This window comes from Amblyraja radiata, chromosome 21 (assembly GCF_010909765.2).
Source record: "Amblyraja radiata isolate CabotCenter1 chromosome 21, sAmbRad1.1.pri, whole genome shotgun sequence".
Lineage (NCBI taxonomy): Eukaryota > Metazoa > Chordata > Chondrichthyes > Rajiformes > Rajidae > Amblyraja > Amblyraja radiata.
Genome location: NC_045976.1, coordinates 27,805,978 through 27,827,230, shown reverse-complemented (window position 1 = coordinate 27,827,230; position 21,253 = coordinate 27,805,978). Strand labels below are relative to the sequence as shown.

General features: G+C 40.6%; 1 protein-coding gene across 11 annotated transcripts in view; it reads left to right on the top strand.

The window, feature by feature from the left end:
* Positions 1–21,253, top strand: part of phtf2 (putative homeodomain transcription factor 2) — a 95,897-nt gene that overhangs the window by 18,588 nt on the left and 56,056 nt on the right. For 10 of the 11 annotated variants that reach the window (XM_033039846.1, XM_033039842.1, XM_033039843.1 and 7 more), the window contains exons 2-3: positions 10,289–10,367; positions 17,808–17,864. In XM_033039846.1, coding sequence (XP_032895737.1) covers positions 10,323–10,367; positions 17,808–17,864 — 102 coding nt within the window. In that variant the 5' untranslated portion in view covers positions 10,289–10,322. Of the gene's footprint in view, positions 1–5,016; positions 5,036–10,288; positions 10,368–17,807; positions 17,865–21,253 lie in introns of those variants that run through there. The other variant, XM_033039844.1, reaches the window with a different exon arrangement.

Genomic DNA, 21,253 nt, shown 5'->3' with positions numbered 1-21,253 from the left:
AACATTCAGGATAGTTTTGCCATCATTGGGGCTGTCCATGAGGAGCACACAGTATATCTGCATAAGAAGCAGCTGAAGAACATTGCCTAACAAACTACGTACCCAGCTGCCCCATTAGCCACCACCTGTCTCATTAGTGAAAATCTGTGGTTCCCACATGTGGTTGATGAGGTAACCTGGACCCCACAAAGTGGAGTGTAAGCAAGTCTTACTCAGTCCTGTGGGACAGCCAAAGAAAGTCTGCTCCCATTGAAATTATATTCCCACAAGAATCCCACATTTCTTCTAGATAACTGCTTATAGAATGCATTTTGATGTTTTATAAACAAGGTTTGTTCCAGTCCATTCCAAATTTAAAAAAAAATGTTGATCAGCATTAGAATATCGGTGTGATGTTAACTCCATGGTTGCAGTTTAAAAGCTAAATATTAGGTTGGCTTTTGAAATGGACCACAGATTTAAAAAAAAAATATCCAGTTCTAACAACAGTGATTTATTAACTCAAGTGTGAATTGTTTCATCCAAAGGGAATTGGATTGTCACTTGTGTAGTAATAATCTTCTTAGAAATGCTGTGTCACTCATGTTCATTTTTTCCCCCCTGTGGGGATATTATTGTTTTCAACATTTCACTTACAGACTAGCTTGTTATGTAGAACAATGATAGTTTTTTTGCAGAAGATCATAGTGACGGTTCTAGCAACAAAACACATCTTAATTTAAATTAAATGTGTTTATTTCTGGACCAGAATTATTGCCCAAATCATTGTTTCATGCCAATAGTTCCAATTATTTTGCTAGAAAGTATGTTATGGAAAAATCTTTTGAATGCATTTATCACCAAACACGTTTGATATGTATTTAATACTTTTAGTAGCTTTCTCTTCCTAGTACAATGTCTTCATCAAAACAGGAAATGCTGGAAAGAACCAACAAGTCAGATGTCACAAAAAAAGAATGTATTGATATGTTAGGTTGAAGACCCTTCATCTGAATTGGGAGAGAGGAAATTAGTCTAGGTAGCAGAGAAGGTGAGGAGGGCATCAAGTTTGAAAGAATGTGGCCATTAAGGGGCAGTTAAAGTTATTTGTGTAATATGTTGTAAATGTTATAATCTGCCCCACTGTGGCACTATACAGTGCCCTCCATAATGTTTGGGACAAAGGCACATCAAAGACCCTGTACTCTGTACTCCACAATCTGATATATGTAATAGAAAAAATCACATGTGGTTAAAGTGCACATTGTCAGATTTTATTAAAGGGTATTTTTATACATTTTGGTTTCACCATGTAGAAATTACAGCTGTGTTTATACATAGTCCCCCCATTTCAGGGCACCATCATGTTTGGGCCACATGGCTTCACAGGTGTTTGCAATTGCTCTGGTGCGTTCAATTGGCTCCTTCGTGCTGATATAAGAGCTCTCAGCACCTAGTCTTTCCTCTCGTCTTTCCATCACCTTTGGAAACTTTTATTGCTGTTTATCAACATTTATAACCAAAGTTGTGCCATTGAAAGTCAAAGAAACCATATTGAGACTGACTTACTTACTGCCTATTATCCTCCTGGCATGTAGGGCAGCAACAACTCCTTGTTGATTCCTTCAGTTGTTGTTTCCGTAACATATTTGTTTTACGAGACTGGGTTGTTAGCCCTGTGCTCAACCCCCAACCTGGAGGACCAGTGGATCGCTCTTCGTCTCGCCTCTACCCTTCGAACTGTCCAGCATGGGAGACCCTAACAAGAGACAAATCTCCCGCTGGCATAGCTCTAGGGATTACTGAGACACACAAGCTGCAATGGGACTGAGAAACAAGAATAAAACTGTTAGAGACATCAGCCAAACCTTAGGCTCACCAAAATCAACTCCTTGGAACATCATTAAGAAGAAAGAGAGCACTGGTGAGCTTACCACGGTTCTGGAAATAGGTCTTGTGGACAGATGAGATGAAGATTAACTTGTATGTTGACATATAAAGTGATAGCAAGAACAAAGTATGGAGGAGGGAACTTTGAGATCTGCACTCTCCTGAAGTCCAGACACAGGGCATTCACCTCCGATGATACAGTGGCCTACATGAAGACCAGATACGACCTTGATAAGGCCATCAAAAAGGCCAAAAGGGACTTCTGCTCCAAACTGGAGGACGAGACAGATGTTCGGCAGCTGTGGCAGGGACTGAATGCAATCACCTCCTACAAGGCAAAACCAGGAGGCAGCTCGAATGCCGGTGTAACATCACTCCCTGACGAGCTCAATGCGTTTTACGCACGCTTTGACAGGGAGAATACTGATGTGCCTTCCCGATCCCCCATTCGCTGCGATGGCATTTCAGTCTCAGTCACAGAGGCCGATGTCAGGAAATCCTTCAGAGGGGTGAACCCCCGAAAAGCACCTGGTCCTGATGGTATACACGGTCGTGTTCTAAAAACCTGTGCGGACCAACTGGCGGGAGTTTTTACGGACATTTTCAACCTCTCACTTCTGAGGTCTGAGGTCCCCACCTGCTTTAAAAGGGCATCAATTATACCGGTGCCCAAGAAGAGTAAGGTGACATGCCTCAATGACTATCGACCAGTGGCACTAACGCCGGTGGTGATGAAGTGCTTTGAGAGGTTGATCATGGAGCAAATCAACTCCTACATCGACAAAAACCTGGACCCACTGCAGTTCGTGTACCGCCACAACAGATCAACGGTGGATGCGATCTCGCTGGCCCTCCACTCCGCACTGGACCACTTGGACAACAAAAACTCATATGTCAGGCTGTTATTCATTGATTACAGCTCGGCATTTAACACAATCATCCCCTCCAAACTGGTTACCAAACTCGCAGAACTGGGTCTCTGCGCATCCCTCTGCAACTGGATCCTTGACTTCCTCGTCCACAGACCACAGTCTGTTCGTATTGGTGGAAATGTGTCAGCCTCAATAACAATCAGCACGGGAGCACCTCAAGGCTGCGTGCTCAGCCCCCTGCTGTACTCACTCTATACCCATGACTGCGTAGCGAACCACAGTGCGAACTCCATCATCAAGTTCGCTGACGACACCACTATTGTGGGGCGTATCACTGATGGGGATGAGTCAGAGTACAGAAGAGAGATCGAGCAACTGTCCATATGGTGCCAGCGCAATAACCTGGCCCTCAACACCAGCAAAACCAAGGAACTGATTGTGGACTTTGGAAGGAGTAGGAGGGGGACCCACAGCCCCATTTATATCAACGGGTCGATGGTTGAAAGGGTCAAGATCTTCAAATTCCTGGGCGTGCACATCTCTGAAGATCTTTCCTGGTCCGAGAACACTAATGCAATCATCAAAAAAGCACATCAGCGCCTCTACTTCCTGAGAAGATTACGGAGAGTCGGATTGTCAAGGAAGACTCTCTCTAACTTCTACAGGTGCACAGTCGAGAGCATGCTGACCGGTTGCATCGTGGCTTGGTTCGGCAATTTGAGCGCCCTGGAAAGGAAAAGACTACAAAAAGTAGTAAACACTGCCCAGTCCATCATCGGCTCTGACCTTCCTTCCATCGAGGGGATTTATCGCAGTCGCTGCCTCAAAAAGGCTGGCAGTATCATCAAAGACCCACACCATCCTGGCCACACACTCATCTCCCTGCTACCTTCAGGTAGAAGGTACAGGAGCCTGAAGACTGCAACAACCAGGTTCAGGAATAGTTACTTCCCCTCAGCCATCAGGCTATTAAACCTGGCTCGGACAAAACTCTGATTATTACCAACCACTTTCTGTTATTTGCACTATCAGTTTATTTATTCATGTGTGTATATATTTATATCATGGTATATGGACACATTTATCTGTTTTGTAGTAAATGCCTACTATTTTCTGTGTGCTTAAGCAAAGCAAGAATTTCATTGTCCTATACAGGGACACATGACAATAAACTCACTTGAACTTGAAACTGCCCAAGATCCAAAGCATACCACCTCATCTGTGGGGGTGTTATGGCCTAGGCATGTACGGCTGCTGAAGGTACTGGCTCACTTATCTTCATTGATGATACAACTGCTGATGGTAGTAGCATAATGAATTCTGAAGTGTATAGAGTTCAAATAAATGCCCAAAACTCATTGGCTTGCGGTTCATTCTACAGACAATGATCCCAAACATACTGCTGAAGCAACAAAGGAGTTTTTCAAAGCTTAAAAATTGTAAATTCTTGAGTGGCCAAGTCAATCATCCGATCGGAACCCAATTGAGCATGCCTTTTATATGCTGAAAAGAAAACTGAAGGGAACTAGCCCCCAAAACAAACATAAGATAAAGATGGCTGCAATACAGGCCAGGCAGAGCATCACCAGATAAGACGACTAGCAGCTGGTGATGTCCATGAATCGCAGACTTCAAGCAGTCATTGCATGCAAAGGATATGCAACAAAATACAAAACATGACTACTTTCATTTACATGACATTGCTGTGTCCCAAACATGATGGTATCCTGAAATGGAGGGGGAGGGGGTGGGGGACTATGTATAAACAGTGCTGTAATGTCTACATGGTGAAACCAAAATGTATAAAAATGGCCTTTATTAAAATCTGGCAATGTGCACTTTAACCGCATGTGATTTTTTTTTCAATTACAAATCTCAAATTATGGAGTACAGAGGCAAATAATAAATGATGGGTCTGTCATAAACATGGAGGGCACTGTATATGAAAGAAAAAATAGAGGGTTGACAGACAAAAATGGCCAGTCCTGATACAAACAGAAAGAAAGAGTGAATTATTTAAAGTTTGAAAAATTGATATTGAGTTCTACAGGCTGTTAAGTGCCCAGACTGATGGTGATTTTTTGGTCCAATCTGAAGAAGGGTCCTGATCTGAAATATCACATATTCATGTTTTCCAGGGATGCTGTCTAACTGCTGAGTTACTCAAGCACTTTTTGTCTTTTTTTGTAAACCAGCATCTGCAGTTCATTGTTTCTTCAATGTTCTTTTGCTGCCTTTTCCCTTTGCAGTTGTCAGTAGTTTCACAAGTACTGCCAGCCAGACAACAATTGCATGTAAGAGCTTAAAATCTTAAAATGTGCTGCTTGTTTTGTTTTAATTAACTATTTTTGAGAGGTAGGATCGTTCCAGTTTGTCCATAATCCCTGAGGATTATATCTTTTAGGATTATTGTGGGAATACAAAGCTTTTCTGTCAACAATAATAATTCATCGTTATATTAATTTATTTCAAAAATATATTCAATAGATTATAACCCATTAATCCTTGCATTAAAAAAAAATTGGCACAGACTATAATTAGTAGGATTACTTTGCAAGAAAATTGTTAATGACTTCTAAAAATAGAAAGTATAATCTCCTTAAGTTTTTTTCTTCTGCAATTTAGGATGGTGCTACAGGATATATCAACATTCTCACTCATGTGTACAGGATTCTGAATTTTTGGGATGTGTTAAAATGTGTTTATTGAATATTGAAACAATTCACCAAGGCCATGCTTTGAGGACATATGCATGCCGGTTTAAAAAAAAAAAGAATCAATTTTCAGTTTTTTTGTTATTGGTTGGCTGCAAAACACAATTTGGCAATCTTTCTGGTAATGGAATAATCTATGTTTGTGCTGTGGAATTGCATGACTAACACTAAAGCAATGCATTTTACTTGGCTAGCTCTTTAAAGTAACTAATCGCTTCGAGATTCATATTTTATAGCCGGTCTTTTTGCTTATGAGTGAGTGTCTCAGATTGTATAATGTCAAGTTTAATTAGTTTATATAAATACAAGACAGTTTCTTCATTCTTTTGGGACTCCTTTCCTTCCTCTTTGCCTCTTGATTTTCTGGAGCACTTATTTTTGGTAATGTCCTGATTATATTATTCAGACATGTTTATGCTTTTTTTCTCATTTTGGCAGTGTTGCAGGCATTTATGATGCATGCTGGCTCTTGTGTTGTTTTCTTTTCTCGTGCATTCTGTGTGTTTTTCCCTGAGCTTATTTTGCAAGTACACCTGTTTTTTAGCGTGAACATTTGCATTGTATGCTCGTTTTAAATTTACTGTCAGCAAAAAATGGGCCAAAGATTTCATCATCAGCTGGTAGGTGATGTGTTAGTAAGCTATCTACCCGTGCCAGATTGCATAATGCTGTTGCTGACCAATTTTTACTTTTTCAACAAACTGAACACTCAATGTAATACAATTTTGTGTGTGTCGGATCGTGTTAATGTGCGGGGATTGCTGTACGTCATGGGCTGAAGGGCCTGTTTCCACGCTGCATCTAAAAACTAAACGTTAGTTACTTAAGTTACCAACTTCAAAGAGTCATACGGCACGGAAACAAGCCCTTCGACCTCACTTGACCATGCCGACAAAGGTGCTCCATTTACACTAGTCCCACATGTCTGTGTTAGGCACATATCGTTCTAAACCTTTCCTATCCATCTCCCTGTCCAAATGTCTTTTAAATGTTGTTATTGTTTCTGCCTCAACAACATCCTCTAACAGCTCATTCTATGTACCCACCATCCTCTGTGTGAAAAACTTGCCCTTCAGATTCCTATTAAATCTTTCCCCTTCACTTCAAACCTATGTCCTTTGGGTCTTTAATTCTCCTAGAAATACAGTCCTATCGTGCCTAACATTCAAATAACTCAGACCCTTAAGTCTTGGCAACATGCTCGTAAATCTTTTCTGCACTCTTTCCAGCTTAACAACATCTTTCCTATGGCAGGAAGATCAAAATTGAACACCATAATTCATGGTCTCACCAGCGCCTTGTACAACTGTAACATAACATCCCAACTTCTATACTCAATACCCAGACCGATGAAGGCCAATGTGCCGAAAGCCATCTTGACCAGCTTATTTACCTGTGATGCCATTTTCAAGGCACTGTATACATGCACTCCTCGTCCTATCAGCTCTACAACTCGCCCCATTAGTCCTTCCATTTGTTTTGTCTCCATTACTACGTATCATTTTCCAGTGGTCCAATGTTCATTATTTTATATATTTAAAAAATGTTTGGTATCCTTTTTTATATAAATGGCTAGCTTACCTTCATATTCAATCTTTTCTCCCCTTTTTCCTTTTTTAGTTGCCTTCTGTTCATTTGTAAAAGCTTCCCAGTCTTCTTGCTTTCTGGTAATCGTTGCCATATTATATGCCTTCTCTTTTGCTTTTATGCTTGTCTTTGACTTCCTTTGACAGCCACGGTCACCTCATTCTCTTTGTACTATGTTTTTTCCTCTTTGGGATGAAATGATCCTGCATCTTCCAAATGAATCCCAGAAACTGCTCCACTGTCCCCTTCCAGCTCCTCCCTCATGCCTCTGTAGTTATCACTACTCAACAGTAATACCGATTTGGGATGGCACAGTGGCACAGAAGTAGAGTTGCTGCCTTACAGTACTGGAGATCTGGATTTGACCCTAACTGTGGGTGCTCTCTGTACGGAGTTTGTACATTCCCCCTGTGACCACATGGGTTTTCTTCGTGTTCTCCGGTTCCCCCTCACAATCCAGAGAAGTGCAGATTTGTAGGTTAATTGGCTTCTGTAAATTGACTTTGTGTGTTGAATAGAACTAGTGTATGGGTGATCGCTGATCGTCATGGACTCTGAGGCCAAAGAGCCTGTTTCCACACTGTATTCTAAACTAAACTAAAAATCCAATTTCAGCTTCTCCTTCTCAATCTGCAAGTTGAAAAATAACATATTGTCACTACCCACTAGGGTTTTTTTCACCTTAATCTCCATAATCAAATCTGGTTCATTACACAACACCAAATCCAGATTGCCTTTTCTCTCGTGGGCTTGACCATAAGCTGCTCTAAAAAGCCATCTCGTAGGCATTCTACATTTTCCTTCTCTTGGGATCCAATACCAACTGGATTTTCACAGTCTACTTACATATTGGAATCCCCCATGTCCACTGTAACATTGCCTTTCTTACGTCTTCTATCTTGTGATGTGATTTGTATCCTACATCCTGTCTACTATTCGGAGGCCTGCATATAACACCCATCAGGGTCTTTTTACCCTTGCATTTTCTTAACTCTACCCTCAAGGATTCTACATTTCTGATCATTTCTTGCTAGGGATTAGATTTAATTCTTTACTAACAGAGCTACCGCACCCTATCTGCCCACCCACATATCGTTTTGACAGGATTAGTATTCTAGTATGTTCAGCTCTGATCCTTTCAGCCATGACTCCATGATGCCCACAATGCCGTATCTGCCAATTTTTAACTACACTATAAGTTCATCCACCTTGTTTTATATGTTCCATGCACTCAATTATAACACCTTTAGTTTTGTATTCACAAATTGGTCCTTCTCAAATTGGGCCCCATATTGCCTGATGTTAGATTCTTCTCCCTTTCTAAACCTTCTGCCACATTTCACATTTCTCGCAGACTTTAGTAATTGCTATATATGGAATTACAAAGGATCTAGCACAGCTTCTAGATCTTCAGATACTGGTGAACAAATTACTTTTGTAAGTTCCTACTGGCATGCAACTCTGTTAGAGAATTTTGTTAAGTATCCAGAACATAAATTTGGTTCAACTAGTTCAGCCAGGTGTATTATGCTGCACAAATATAACCTTTATTCTGCCTTGTTTATCTGCGAAAGCCTCTTTCTTTTTGTCTGACGCATTTTTCTATCCCATTTACATCAGTCACTCCAACTGTAGGGACTTCCACTATGGGTTCAGGAGTTTCTTTCTAATTCCGCATTTATTAATCTATTAATGGTCTCTTCCTTTCTCCCCCAAAATAAAAGCACTCACCATTTAATCTGTCTGTAATTTTATTTTTTAATTTAATAGTTTTATTAAACCACTTGTAATCCTTTCCTTTTCAAGAGGAGAGAGAGCCAGCATGTTCATTCTTTTTTGATTGTTGTTACACAACCTTTAGTGACTACACCTTCAGCGATTGTGGCATTAAGGATTGGATTTTTAATGCCTGTCACCTTTTTTCTCCATGAAGGCATGCCTTAAAATCTAGCTCCTTCACAAAATACTTGACCTTTGGTTCTAGACATTTCATCAGGGAAAACGTCAAGCCTTGCATCTACCCTGCCAAGTCTTGTACGAATTTTTTTACACTACCATGAATTCACCTTTTATTCTTCTTAATCCAAATGGGTAATCTGTTTACGATCCCAAGAATTAATCCGGTGACTCTCTGCTACACTCCCTATCGCAAATGTAGGTGCAATTGCAAGGCCTAAATGATTTAAACTTTCAAATGTTCTCTATAATTTAAAATTATTATAGCTTGAATTCAAACATTAAAAACCTAGACGTGAAGGAGATTATTATATGACGTTCATGTAAGTGATAGGATGGAGCTAAATCAACACCTGGCTCTAATATATTGAAAGTTTCTAAATCTAGTACCTTTAGATGTGCAACATTTTGACTGGAACATTTTCATGTCATAATCAGAGATATGAGGAAACTGTTAGGTATTTTAATGGTATTTTTAAGAATTGGAAATTTGGAAAATTTCAGTGCCAGTGTCCAACACTGAAAATGAGTGTTTTATGGAGTTTCAAAGCTTTTCGGGTCAAATGTTTTTATTACTTTTAAAGTGAGTTTTCAAACTGTTGCCGTGAAAGTGAATCCCAACTGTATATATGAGGTGTTCAAGAAGGAACTGCAGATGCTGGAAAATCGAAGGTACACACAAATGCTGGAGAAACTCAGCGGGTGCAGCAGCATCTATAGAATTTTTGTGTACCTTGTATATATGAGGTCTTGGGTGGATCTTTAGTGGCTGGACTTTTCCATTATTTATATTTTTGTCTGTAATGTTTTTGTGCTGAGAAAATGTTGCATTTATGGAAGCCCTTTCCTACTCGATCAATGGTACTTTATTGTCAAATGTACCTAGGTACTGTGAAATTCTTTTACCATGGGTTTGTTATGATTTTCGGGATAATCCCAAAGGAAGGTTTAAAACCATTGTTTTGAGCGGTGGAACATTTTTACACAATAAGGGATATACAAATATAATGTTCTCAGTCAGCCAAAAGGTCTTTAAATTCTGCCTCAATGTGGTTGAGTCATTTCAGACAAGAGATGGGTGGAATTTCTGAAGCGTGTAAAATAAATCTGTAGTTGGAATAGTTTCAGTACACCAATTTTGGTTGTTATAGCGACCAGCCAAGATAATAACACCTCCTTAAATTAGTGATGAGGTTGGACGGAATGCGAGCGCAACGCCTCTGCGTTTCATTTTGCAACTATTTAAGTAACTTACCAGTGGCATTGATGTATTGTTCTCTCCCTTTCCAGCCTAAAATACCCACTTTGTGACAGAGGGGGATAAATGACGTCTAAAGTGACAGATGCTATAGTGTGGTATCAAAAAAAGGTGAGTTTCATGAGTTAACTTAAAGTTTGACCTCTGTGAGACATTAATTGTATCACTAAGTAGAAAGGGGTGATACAAGGATAAGGCTGTGTTTCACATTATTTTTATTTGTTGTATGAAATCTCTAATTGTTTAATATAACTGATCGAAATTTTAAAGATTTTCATGTCTCAATTACACTTATGCACGCAAAGGTATATGGGGGGGGGGGGGGACATTCTTTATTTTCACATTTTGGCGTTTCTTTTCTTTTGGCTATTTGTGTTTTGATTTTTTGTAACCACCCCATAGCACTTCTGCTTGATTAAGTTATTAATTTGCATTTTTTAATCTCAGCACTCCAGTTCCTAGATTGATAACTTTCATGAACTTTCAATGCCACTTAACCAAACTAAATTTTAAATGCCTACACGTACAATAGATTGAAATCATAGACCCTAAATCAGGGGTCCGCAACCTACGACCCCCGGGCCGAATGCGGCCTGTAACCCGAAATCATCCGGCCCGCAGGCGGATTTTTTCCCCCGTAATCATCCGGCCCGCCGGGCGCCCTGAGATTTGTTGCCTGCCATCCGGGAGGGATCTGTATGTACACGTGATAGATGTGCCCCGCAAACCAATCACTGACATGCGTTCTGGCCCCGATGCAGAACAAGGTTGCCGACCCCTGCCCTAAATGAATGCATGTGTAGTACTAAGTGTGATTCCATTTTTTAAAGCACAGCTTTGAGTACTGGGATGTTTTACCATATTGAAGAAATGATCAAATTGCATTTTTTATTGTTGTACTAACCAGGATGAATATCAGGATACACTTGGAGCATGTTTACTTGTAATGATGGCATCAATTAAATTTATTGCATTAGAATTTGATTGGAGGCGTTTGCTCACTATTTTGGTTAGAAATATATGTTTTCCCAAGGATATCTTGTAATACTGAAATATTGGAATATTGGATATCCAGCTTCAAATATAAGTCAACAGTTCTATTATAACCAGTCAGTACTTTTGAGGCAACCAGTTTTCAAAGTGATATTGTTTTATGAACTTCTAAAACAGTGAGCCAAATCTGATGGCTTTGTATTACTTAAAGTAATTACTTTGGAAAAATAGGAAATATTTACAGCTTGCATCAACTTGCAGGAAACTCTGTCCCACCTTATTCAAATGATTATTCATGTCTCAACTTTAACTGTACATTGCAGCTGGTAATCCAACTGTACATAACAGCAGGTAATCCAACTGTACAACATGTTATGGTGATGCCCAATCCAGTCATTTTCCACTCCCGTCACTGGCTAACATAGGTGTGGGCACGTTGCCAGTTTTATGAACCCAGATAGGCAGTCCAATTATGGTGTCCGCAAATGCTGTTTCAGCTAACCTGGCATTGATCAGGGAATTTTAACTGAGTTTTGTTTTTTGTGATTGACTTGGTAGTACATCACATAGTAAATCAGTCATTCAAAGTAAAATAAATCATTTGGGGCTACTAACTGACTAAATAATCGCTGCAAGTTACCCTACATTTTAATAATGGATCATCTGCAATAGGCCTTTTTATTCCCTCAGGCCTAAACAAATTAATTTCATACCTTATCTTGAAACTTTCGTCAAACAATATTGGCAAATGTGGCAATGTGGATTCACAATATTCTTCTGTGATGACAACATTATATTTCTCTCACCTGTCCGTGCTTAGAAAATGGTTTAGTCATTAGAATATTTAAGTGCGTAGTATATCTTGCGCTCGAGTTACACAAATTGTTCACTATTAATCGGCTCAATAAATAAAGAATATATGATGTATTCCACTCTTGAAGTAGATTATTGACATGTGCTAACTTTTCAGCTAACATGTGGTTCCAGAGAACAACTTTTTGTTAATACCCACACATTCATCGAGTACAAAATTATTGGCTTGAATGTGTATTCTGCTAACCTGCCATACAGGATGTGGATGCACTTATCTCTTTTAACTTTAAAAGTCCTATGCATGTGAAAGTACGGGATCACAGAAGGAGGTCATTTGTAGCATTGGATCTGCTGGTTGAGAAAGAGTATTCGTAACAATCCAAGTTCTCAATCGGTAGGCCTTGTAAGTTTCTGCCCATCAGGTGACCTGTTTATTGTAATTAGGGTTTCTTACTCTGCTTGTTACTTCCAGAACTGCCATTCTGAATTCTAAAGGTGGTTCCTTAAAGTTGCCTCTAATTCTTAGTGTTCTTAAAATTATGCCCTGAGCTCTGGTAAAGGCAATGATTTTTCCTGTTCACTTTTCCTGTTTTTCTTTTCTCTATACGTTCCAATAAATCTCTCCCTCTCCAATAAATCACCTCTTGTCACTTTCTCTGATAGAAAACAAAATCAACCGAGACTATCCCAACTATGACAAGTGTTTAAGCTCTGGCTGTACCCTTGTCCTTTCTTCTTCCATTCTTTCTGAGAGGTGCATGTGTAACACTGAGGTATTAAAGACACATCTGCCCATTCTTATAATGCGTAATAATATTATGTGGTTCTGGTAGCCCCACAGAACTGGTAGCTACCATAGTTACGCAGACGACACACAAATCTACATAACAATATCACCAGGAGACTATAGTCCAATACAAGCACTGAGTAGATGCATTGAGCAAATCAACGATTGGATGAACCAGAATTTTCTCCAATTAAACAAAGAAAAAACTGAAATAATTGTTTTTGGAGCCAAGGAAGAACGATTAAAAGTTAGTACCCAGCTTCAAATGGTAATGCTAAAAACAACAAACCAAGCCAGAAACTTAGGAGTAGTCATGGACTCAGACCTGAACTTCAACAGCCACATAAAAACAGTCATAAAGTCAGCCTACTATCACCTAAAGAATATATCAAGGATTAAAGGACTTGTGTCTCAGCAGGATTTGGAAAAACTTGTCCATGCATTTATCTTCAGCAGGCTCGACTTCTGTAACAGTGTCTTTACAGGTCTCCCTAAAAAGGTGATCAGACAGCTGCAGTTAATTCAGAACGCTGCTGCTCGAGTCCTCACTAAGACCAAAAAGTAGATCACATTACTCCAGTTCTGAGGTCTTTACACTGGCTTCCTGTCTGTCAAAGAATTGATTTCAAAATACTACTGTTGGTTTACAAAGCACTGAATGGTTTAGGGCCAAAATACATTTCTGATCTTCTGCTTAGCTACGAACCACCCAGACCTCTCAGATCGTCTGGGACAGGTCTGCTCTGTGTCCCCTGAGTCAGAACTAAACATGGAGAGGCAGCATTTAGTTTTTATGCACCACATATCTGGAACAAACTCCCAGAAAACTGCAGATCTGCTGCAACTCTCAGCTCTTTTAAATCTAGACTGAAGACTTTTCAGTTTGCCGCTGCCTTTCAGTAAACAATACAATTTATTATTTACCTATACTGCACTGTAACTTCTATTCCTGGTTTTATTCTATTTTAAATATTTTATTTGATTGCTTTTAATTTTGTAATTCTTTTATCTGAATAATCTAATAATCGTTTTACATCTAAATGTCATTTTATATGTGTTTCTTTCCAATGCTTTTAATGTTTTATGTAAAGCACTTTGAATCACCTTGTTGTTGAAAGGTGCTATACAAATAAACTTGCCACTGCACATTGCTCTGCTCTCCTGCTTTTGCATACGGCTTATAAAATGGTGACTAAAAGTTATATGCAGACCTGTTCCTGCCACAATCATTTTGGGAATAAATATTACATTTGTTACAATGCACATATGAAACAACCGTCTCAAATGTTAGTTTTAATATTTTTAAGTTGATAATCCATATTAACAAATTTTAAGTTGTGAAATATTGTTGAATGACGCTTGGTGGTTAATCCAATGGAAAGTGGGATTTGTCTAGATAGGCTACATTAAATGTGTGAAAAAACATTCTTATGCGGTTTAGGTGTATGTTTGTTATTGACATATGTACCGTGATGCACTGAAAATCTTTGTTTTGCATGCTATCCAAACAGATTAGATAATACTATACCTAAATACAGTCAAGTCAAACTTACTATGCCGGAGATTGTTTTCCGGATCGTATCTCCGATCGCTCTGCGGCCTGAACTGGAGGCCTCCTCGGACTGACTTTGAGCCCCACTGCTAACATCGGTGCTGATGCCTTGACTGGGATCGCTCCAACTGCGGCCTACGGACTTTACCATTGAGTGCTCGCAGTCTCGCGTAGAGACCGTAGATCATGTCGAGAGCTCAAACGATGCAGAAGGTTTGACCAGCCCCAAACCGGGGTCCGATCGCTCGGCGCGGGGAGCTGACATCCCCCCGGTGTGGGTGCTTGGTCGTCCCGACGCAGAGGGCCCAAACGCCACCGGCTACGGGAGTCAAGAACGTCCCATCAAAGGAAGGCTCGAGGCCCCCGACCATGGGAGAACAAAGAAGGGAAGAGTGAACTTTATTTCGCCTTCCATCACAGTGAGGAATGTGGAGGAGTCACCGTGGTGGATGTTTATGTTAAAATGTATTTTGTGTGTTCCGTTGATTTTTATTTGTATGATTACTTGGCAAATGAAACTCCACGTATGTTGCAAATAAAGTATTATTGTATTGTAAGTACAATAGAGCAAATAGGGAACATACAGAGCGGGGAATATACCTCAGCATTGCAGCACATCAGTTTCATAGACAAAGTCCAATGTCCACAAAGGTAGAGGAAAATTGGGCAGTGCCCTGGCTTTTGGAAGGACTTGTCAGAAACCTGATAGTGGAAGGGAAGAAGCTGTTCCTGAGTCTGATGGTGTGTGTGCTTTCAAGCTTCTTTACCTTTTTCCAGACGGGAGCCAGGAAAAGAAGGAATGACTGGGGCAGGACTAGTCTTTGACTATGTTGGCTGCTTTTCTGAGGCAGTGTGAAGTGCAGATGGGGTCAATGGTGGGAAGTCTGGTTTGTGATGGACTGCGCTACATCTGCAATTTCTTGCGGTTTGGGCAGAGCTGTTTCCAAATCGGGTTGTGATGCAGCCTGAGAGTATGCTTTTCTGTGTAAATCTTTGGAGTTTGTTAAATTTATTGGACATACAAAATCTCCTCCGTCTCCTCGGGAAGTACAGGCATTGGTGTGCATCTTGGCTGTTGCATCAATGTGGTTGGTCCAAGACAGATCACTGGTAATATTAATGCCAAATAACTTAATGGGCCTGTCCCACTGAGGCAATTTTTTTTGGGTGACTACAGGAGACTGCCACAAAATTTTCATCATGTTGAAAATATGTTGGCGACCGTGGTGACAATTTTTGTTGTCTTAGGTTGATGTAGGTGTTGTCAAAGGTTGTTACCAGGTGTCGTAGGTGAATTTTATTAAAATGAGTCCCTGGCTGGCGCCTAAAGAGTCGCCTAAGTGGGACAAGCCCATAAAGCTCTCAACCATTTCCACTTCGGCACCAGCGATGTTGATAGGGACATGTACTCCACCATGCATCCTGAGGTTGATTACTAGCTCCTTTATCTTGCTGACACTGAGGGAGAAATTATTCTAGCACCATGTTAAGAAGTTTGCTATCTCCTTGTTCTGCATCTCGTTATTGTTCACGATCCGGCTGGCCACAGTGGTGTCATTTGCAAACTTGTAGATGGAGTTAGAGCTAAATTGACCGCACAATCGTGAATGTATTGGGCGTATAGTAGAGGACTGAGAACGCATCTTTGCAGGGCACTGGTGTTGAGAATTATTGTGGAGAAGGTGTTATCGCCAAACCTCACTGATTGTGGTCTGTGCTTCAAAGTCGAGATCCATTAGCAGAAGAGGGTGCTAATTCCTAGGTCCAGGAATTTGGAGATGAGCTTTCTGTGACGCCTTCAATTATCAATCCTATTATTGTAACAATAATTTTAAATCCATGGTGCATCCAAGTAATTTTGGTTAAACCGTAAACCATAGGACGGGCATGTATCTATGTTATTTGCTGAAAGTTAAAGTGCAGGGGCCGCAAGCAACTGGGAAGGCAAGTAGAAGGTTCTGCATTGTTGCAATAGTGTTTGTAACAGCAATTATGTCAGCCACTGATGAGAACTTGCCTTTACAGATCTAGTGTTCTTACTGAAGGAAAGATATACCTGTGACAGGAGAAATACAGCAGAATCTCACCAGAATGATTCTTGCGAAGGAGAGATGAAGCAGACCGGGTTTATACGCTAGAGTCACAAGAGACTGCAGGTGCTGGAATCTTGAGCAAAAATTATATTGCTGAAGAAACCCCTCGGATTGGCAGTATCTGTGAAAGGAATTAGTAAGACAAATTTGTGGATTGCGACCCTTCCTCAAACTTTATCTGACCATATCCCTCCACAAATACTGCCTGACCTGCAGAGATCCTTCAACACTTTTTTGGGCCTGAGCACTGGGTTTGGAAAAATGCGAGATGATGTAATTGATACATACAAAATTCTTATGGGACATGACATGGATAATGTAACCCCTGGCTGGGGTGTTTAGAACCAGGTGTCACAGTCCAAGTAAGGACTGAGATCATAAGAAATGTCCTCAATCAGAGGATAGTGAATCAAGATTTTCACCACATGTACTAAACCGTTACTGTACATATGACAATAAACTCAACCTGACTCAAATCAAATATTTGGAATTCGCTGCAATACAAGGCTTTAAAAATTCAATTATGGGTATATTCATTACATGGGTTGACAGATTTTGTATATTAAGGGATTAACAGATATGCTAGTACAGGAAAGTATTAGTGTGGTGAAAGATCTGTTGTGATGTAAATGAATGACGGATCAGGCAATATGGGCATATATTTGGCCTTCTCTTGCTTCTGTTTCTCGTGTTGGTGCAGTCGGGTTAGGATCGTAAGAGGAAAATGTTCCCATTTAAAAAAAACTGATATAATGGAAAGTACTTATCACCTTTGTAATTAGCTGCAGTCTATAATTTAGCTGTTGGGAAAATATCTGTATATGCAGACACTGTACTGTCTTGCATATATCACTAGATTATAGATATCTACATTGCGTATAATTAATGAAGTGTCACTTAACCATATTCCTCATGTTTTATTAAGATCTCTGAACCCTATATGTGACATTTCCTGCTTTAGAAGCCAAAGTAACATTTAATTATGATCATCAAGGGGATGGGAGATTGCGACCTTCACGTGGTCCACCCTGTTTCGACGAATGCAATCAACCTGGCTTGCACAATCAAGTAAGATCAAATAGAACAAGTTGTGCTAAAACTTTAGGTTGTGCACGCCATACACAAGACGAAGAAGATGATCATCAAGTAGAACAATATTTGTATTTATAGTTGGTGTTACAAATTCTATATCCACCAGTATTTTTGTAACACAAGTACGAGTATTTGTGCTACAAAAATACTGGAGGATATAGATCTTTAATGTCTTTGGTTCTATTTGATTATTCTTGAGAAACTTGTTAAATCTTTTGCAGATCGGTGCGTACGATCAACAGATATGGGAAAAATCCGTGGAACAACGAGAGATCAAGGTAATGTATTTTTCACTAATGCAATAAGTAAGCGGCTCATCTAGTATTTAAAGATGATGTAATGATGAAGTTTCCTCTGAATGCATATTTTCTTTTAATTAGTTATGCTTTTGATAAATCGGAAACAAAATAAAGCATCATAAGGCAGCAATTTTGGACATTGTTTTTAATTTTAGTGTGTAGGGTTTGTCAGAATGGCTTGCCTAATCAAGACAGATGGACTAAATTTAAAGTTGATTGAGGCCTCTGAGATGGGTTGGAAATCCTGTAACACTTAATGTCTGAGATGTTTAGATACCTGAGCTGAATAAGAATTTGGCCTATGTTATTGGTGTGGGAATCGATCCCTATATTTTTAATATTTCTTAGTTTCTTACTTTCACAAGCTCTCAATCAAGAACATTTCCATATTTGATAAAGCATGTCAAATAATGTAAGAACATCTGTATCTTGCCTGGAAATTTGAAACAAAAGATAACATTGGAAATAACCAGGAGACCAGGCAGCATCTGTGGGGAGAGAAGACAGACTTTATTTCGTTTAATTCAGTTTATTATTGTCACGTGCAGTGATATATAGTGAAAAGCTTTTGTTTGCGTGCTATCCAGTCAAGGAAAATACTATACATGATTACAATCAAGCTGTCCACAGTGCACTGATAAAGGATAAAGTGTGAAAAATTTAGTGCAAGATAAAGTCATCTGTATCAAGTGAATCGGTGGGTGGCGCGACTCACGTCGCAGCGGCCTCTCCAGTCCGTCCGTCTTTTTATTATTTTTTGTCTCGTTGAATGTAGTTTTCATTTTTTTTTTTTTTGTGTATGTGTGGGTATGTGTGTGGGGGGCGGGGGGGTGGGGGAAACTTTTAAAATCTATCCCCTGCACGGAGAAACCGACCTTTTCTCTGTCGGGTCTCCGTTGTCGTTGGGGCCTAGCACCGTGGAGCGGCCTCCAGCAGGAACGACCTGGGGCTCCGGTCCCGGAGCAGCGGAGCTACTCACCATCGCGGAGCTGGCCGAGTTCGGAGCGAGAGGAGCGGTGGTGGCGCGCTGCTGCGACCCGACCCCGGGGATTCGGAGGCTTACCGCAGGTCTGGTGGACAGTGACACCGGGAGCCCGCGGGTCCCTGCTGGGAGACCGCTTTTCGGGGCTTCCGCAATGGCGACTTCACCCGCCCGAGTTGCGGGGTTGAAGAGTACCTGGAGCGGGGCCTTACATCATCGCCCGGCGTGGCTTGGAATGGCTGTGGGACTTTGCTAGCGCCCGCCGGGGGCTCCAACAACAAGACCCGGAGCGTGGCCTTGCATCACCCGGGCGACGTTAATGGCCGCGGGGCAATTACCATCGTCCGCCGGGGGCTTTGACTTTGATTCTGACATCGGGAGGGGAATGGGAAGTGCAGGGGAGAGATAAGTCTTTGCCTTCCATCACAGCGAGGAGGAGATGCGCTGTGATGGATGTTTGTGTAAATTGTGTTGTGTCTTGGTTCTTTTTTTGTGTGTATGACTGCAGAAACAACATTTCGTTTGAACCTCAATGGGGTTCAAATGACAAATAAATTGTATTGTATTTTAAGTCCGATTAAAGAAAGTTCAAAGGTCTCCAATGAGGTAGATGCGAGGTCAGGAACGCACTGTAGCTGATGTAGAGGATCGTTGTTACCTAAAAGCAGGTGGGAAGAAACTGTATTTGTATTGGAGATGGATGACCTTGCATCAGAATTGTCCAGTATAGCATATACAGTTATATAGTTATACAGCATATGAATGTATATACAGTGCATTCAGAAAGTATTCAGACCTCTTCACTTTTTCCTCATTTTGTTACATTACAGCCTTATTTTAAAATGGATTAAATTCATTATTTTATCAACCTACACATAATACCCCAGAATTGCAAAGTAATGAAAAAGAAATAACTGAAATCACATTTACATAAGTATTCAGACCCTTTGCTATGACGCTCAAAATTGAGCTTGGGTTCATCCTGTTTCCATTGATTATCCTTGATGTTTCTACAACTTGATTGGAGTCCACCAATGGTAAATTAAATTGATTGGACATGATTTGGAAAGGTACACACCTGTCTATATAAGGTCCCACAGTTGACAGTGCATGTCAGAGGAAAAACCATGCCATGAAGACGAAGGAATTGTCCGTAGACCTCCGAGATAGGATTGTGTCGAGACACAGATCTGGGGAAGGGTATAAAACTATTTCTGCAGCATTGCAGGTCCCGAAGAGCACAGTGGCCTCCGTCATTCTTAAATAGAAGAACTTTGGAACCAACAGGACTCTTCATAGAGCTGACCACCCGGCCAAACTGAGGGAGGTGACCAAGAACCCGAATGGTCACTTTGAGAGAGCTCCAGAGTTCCTCTGTGGAGATGGGAGAATCTTCCGGAAGGACAACTATATCTGCAGCACTTCACTAATCAGGCCTTTATGGTAGAGTGGCCAGATGGAAGCCACTCCTCAGTAAAAGGCACATGCTTGGAGTTTGCCAAAAGACATGAGAAACAAGATTCGCTGGTCTGATGAAACCAAGATTGAACTCTTTGGCCTGAATGCCAAGTGTCACGTCTGGAGGAAACCAGGCCAATACCATACCTCATCACCTGGCCAATACCATACCTAAGGTGAAGCATGGTGGTGGTTGCATCATGCTGTGGGGATGTTTTTCAGCGGCAGGAACTGGGAGACCAGTCAGGATCGAGTAAAAGATGAACGGAGCAAAGTACAGAGAGATCCTTGATGAAAACCTGTTCCAGAGCATTCTGGACCTCAGACTGGGGCCGAGGTTCACCTTCCAACAGCACAACGACCCTAAGCACACAGCCAAGACAACGCAGGAGTGGTTTTGTGACAAATCTGTGAATGTCCTTGAGTGGCCCAGTCCGAGTCCGGACTGGAACCCGATCGAACATCTCTAAAAGAACCTGAAAATAGCTGTGCATCGACGCTCCCCATCTAACCTGACAGAGCTTGAGAGGATCTGCAGAGAAGAATGGGAGAAATTACCCAAATACAGGTGTGCCAAGCTTGTAGCGTCATACCCAAGAAGACTTGAGGCTGTAATCGCTGCCAAAGGTGCCTCAACAAAGTACTGAGTAACTGGTCTAAATACTTATGTAAATGTGATATTTCTGTTATTTCTTTTTAATTACTTTGCAAACATTTGCTTTTTTATTATGGGGTATTGTGTGTAGATTGATGATAAAAAAAAAAAGATGATTTAATCCATTTTAGAATAAGGTTGTAATGTAACAAAATGTGGAAAAAGTGAAGAGGTTGGAATACTTTCTGAATGCACTGCATTGGGAAAGCCTGCTTTCCTGATGTGTAATTCATATTAAGTGCTAAGAGTTAGTGTGGGTCCAGACAGAACATG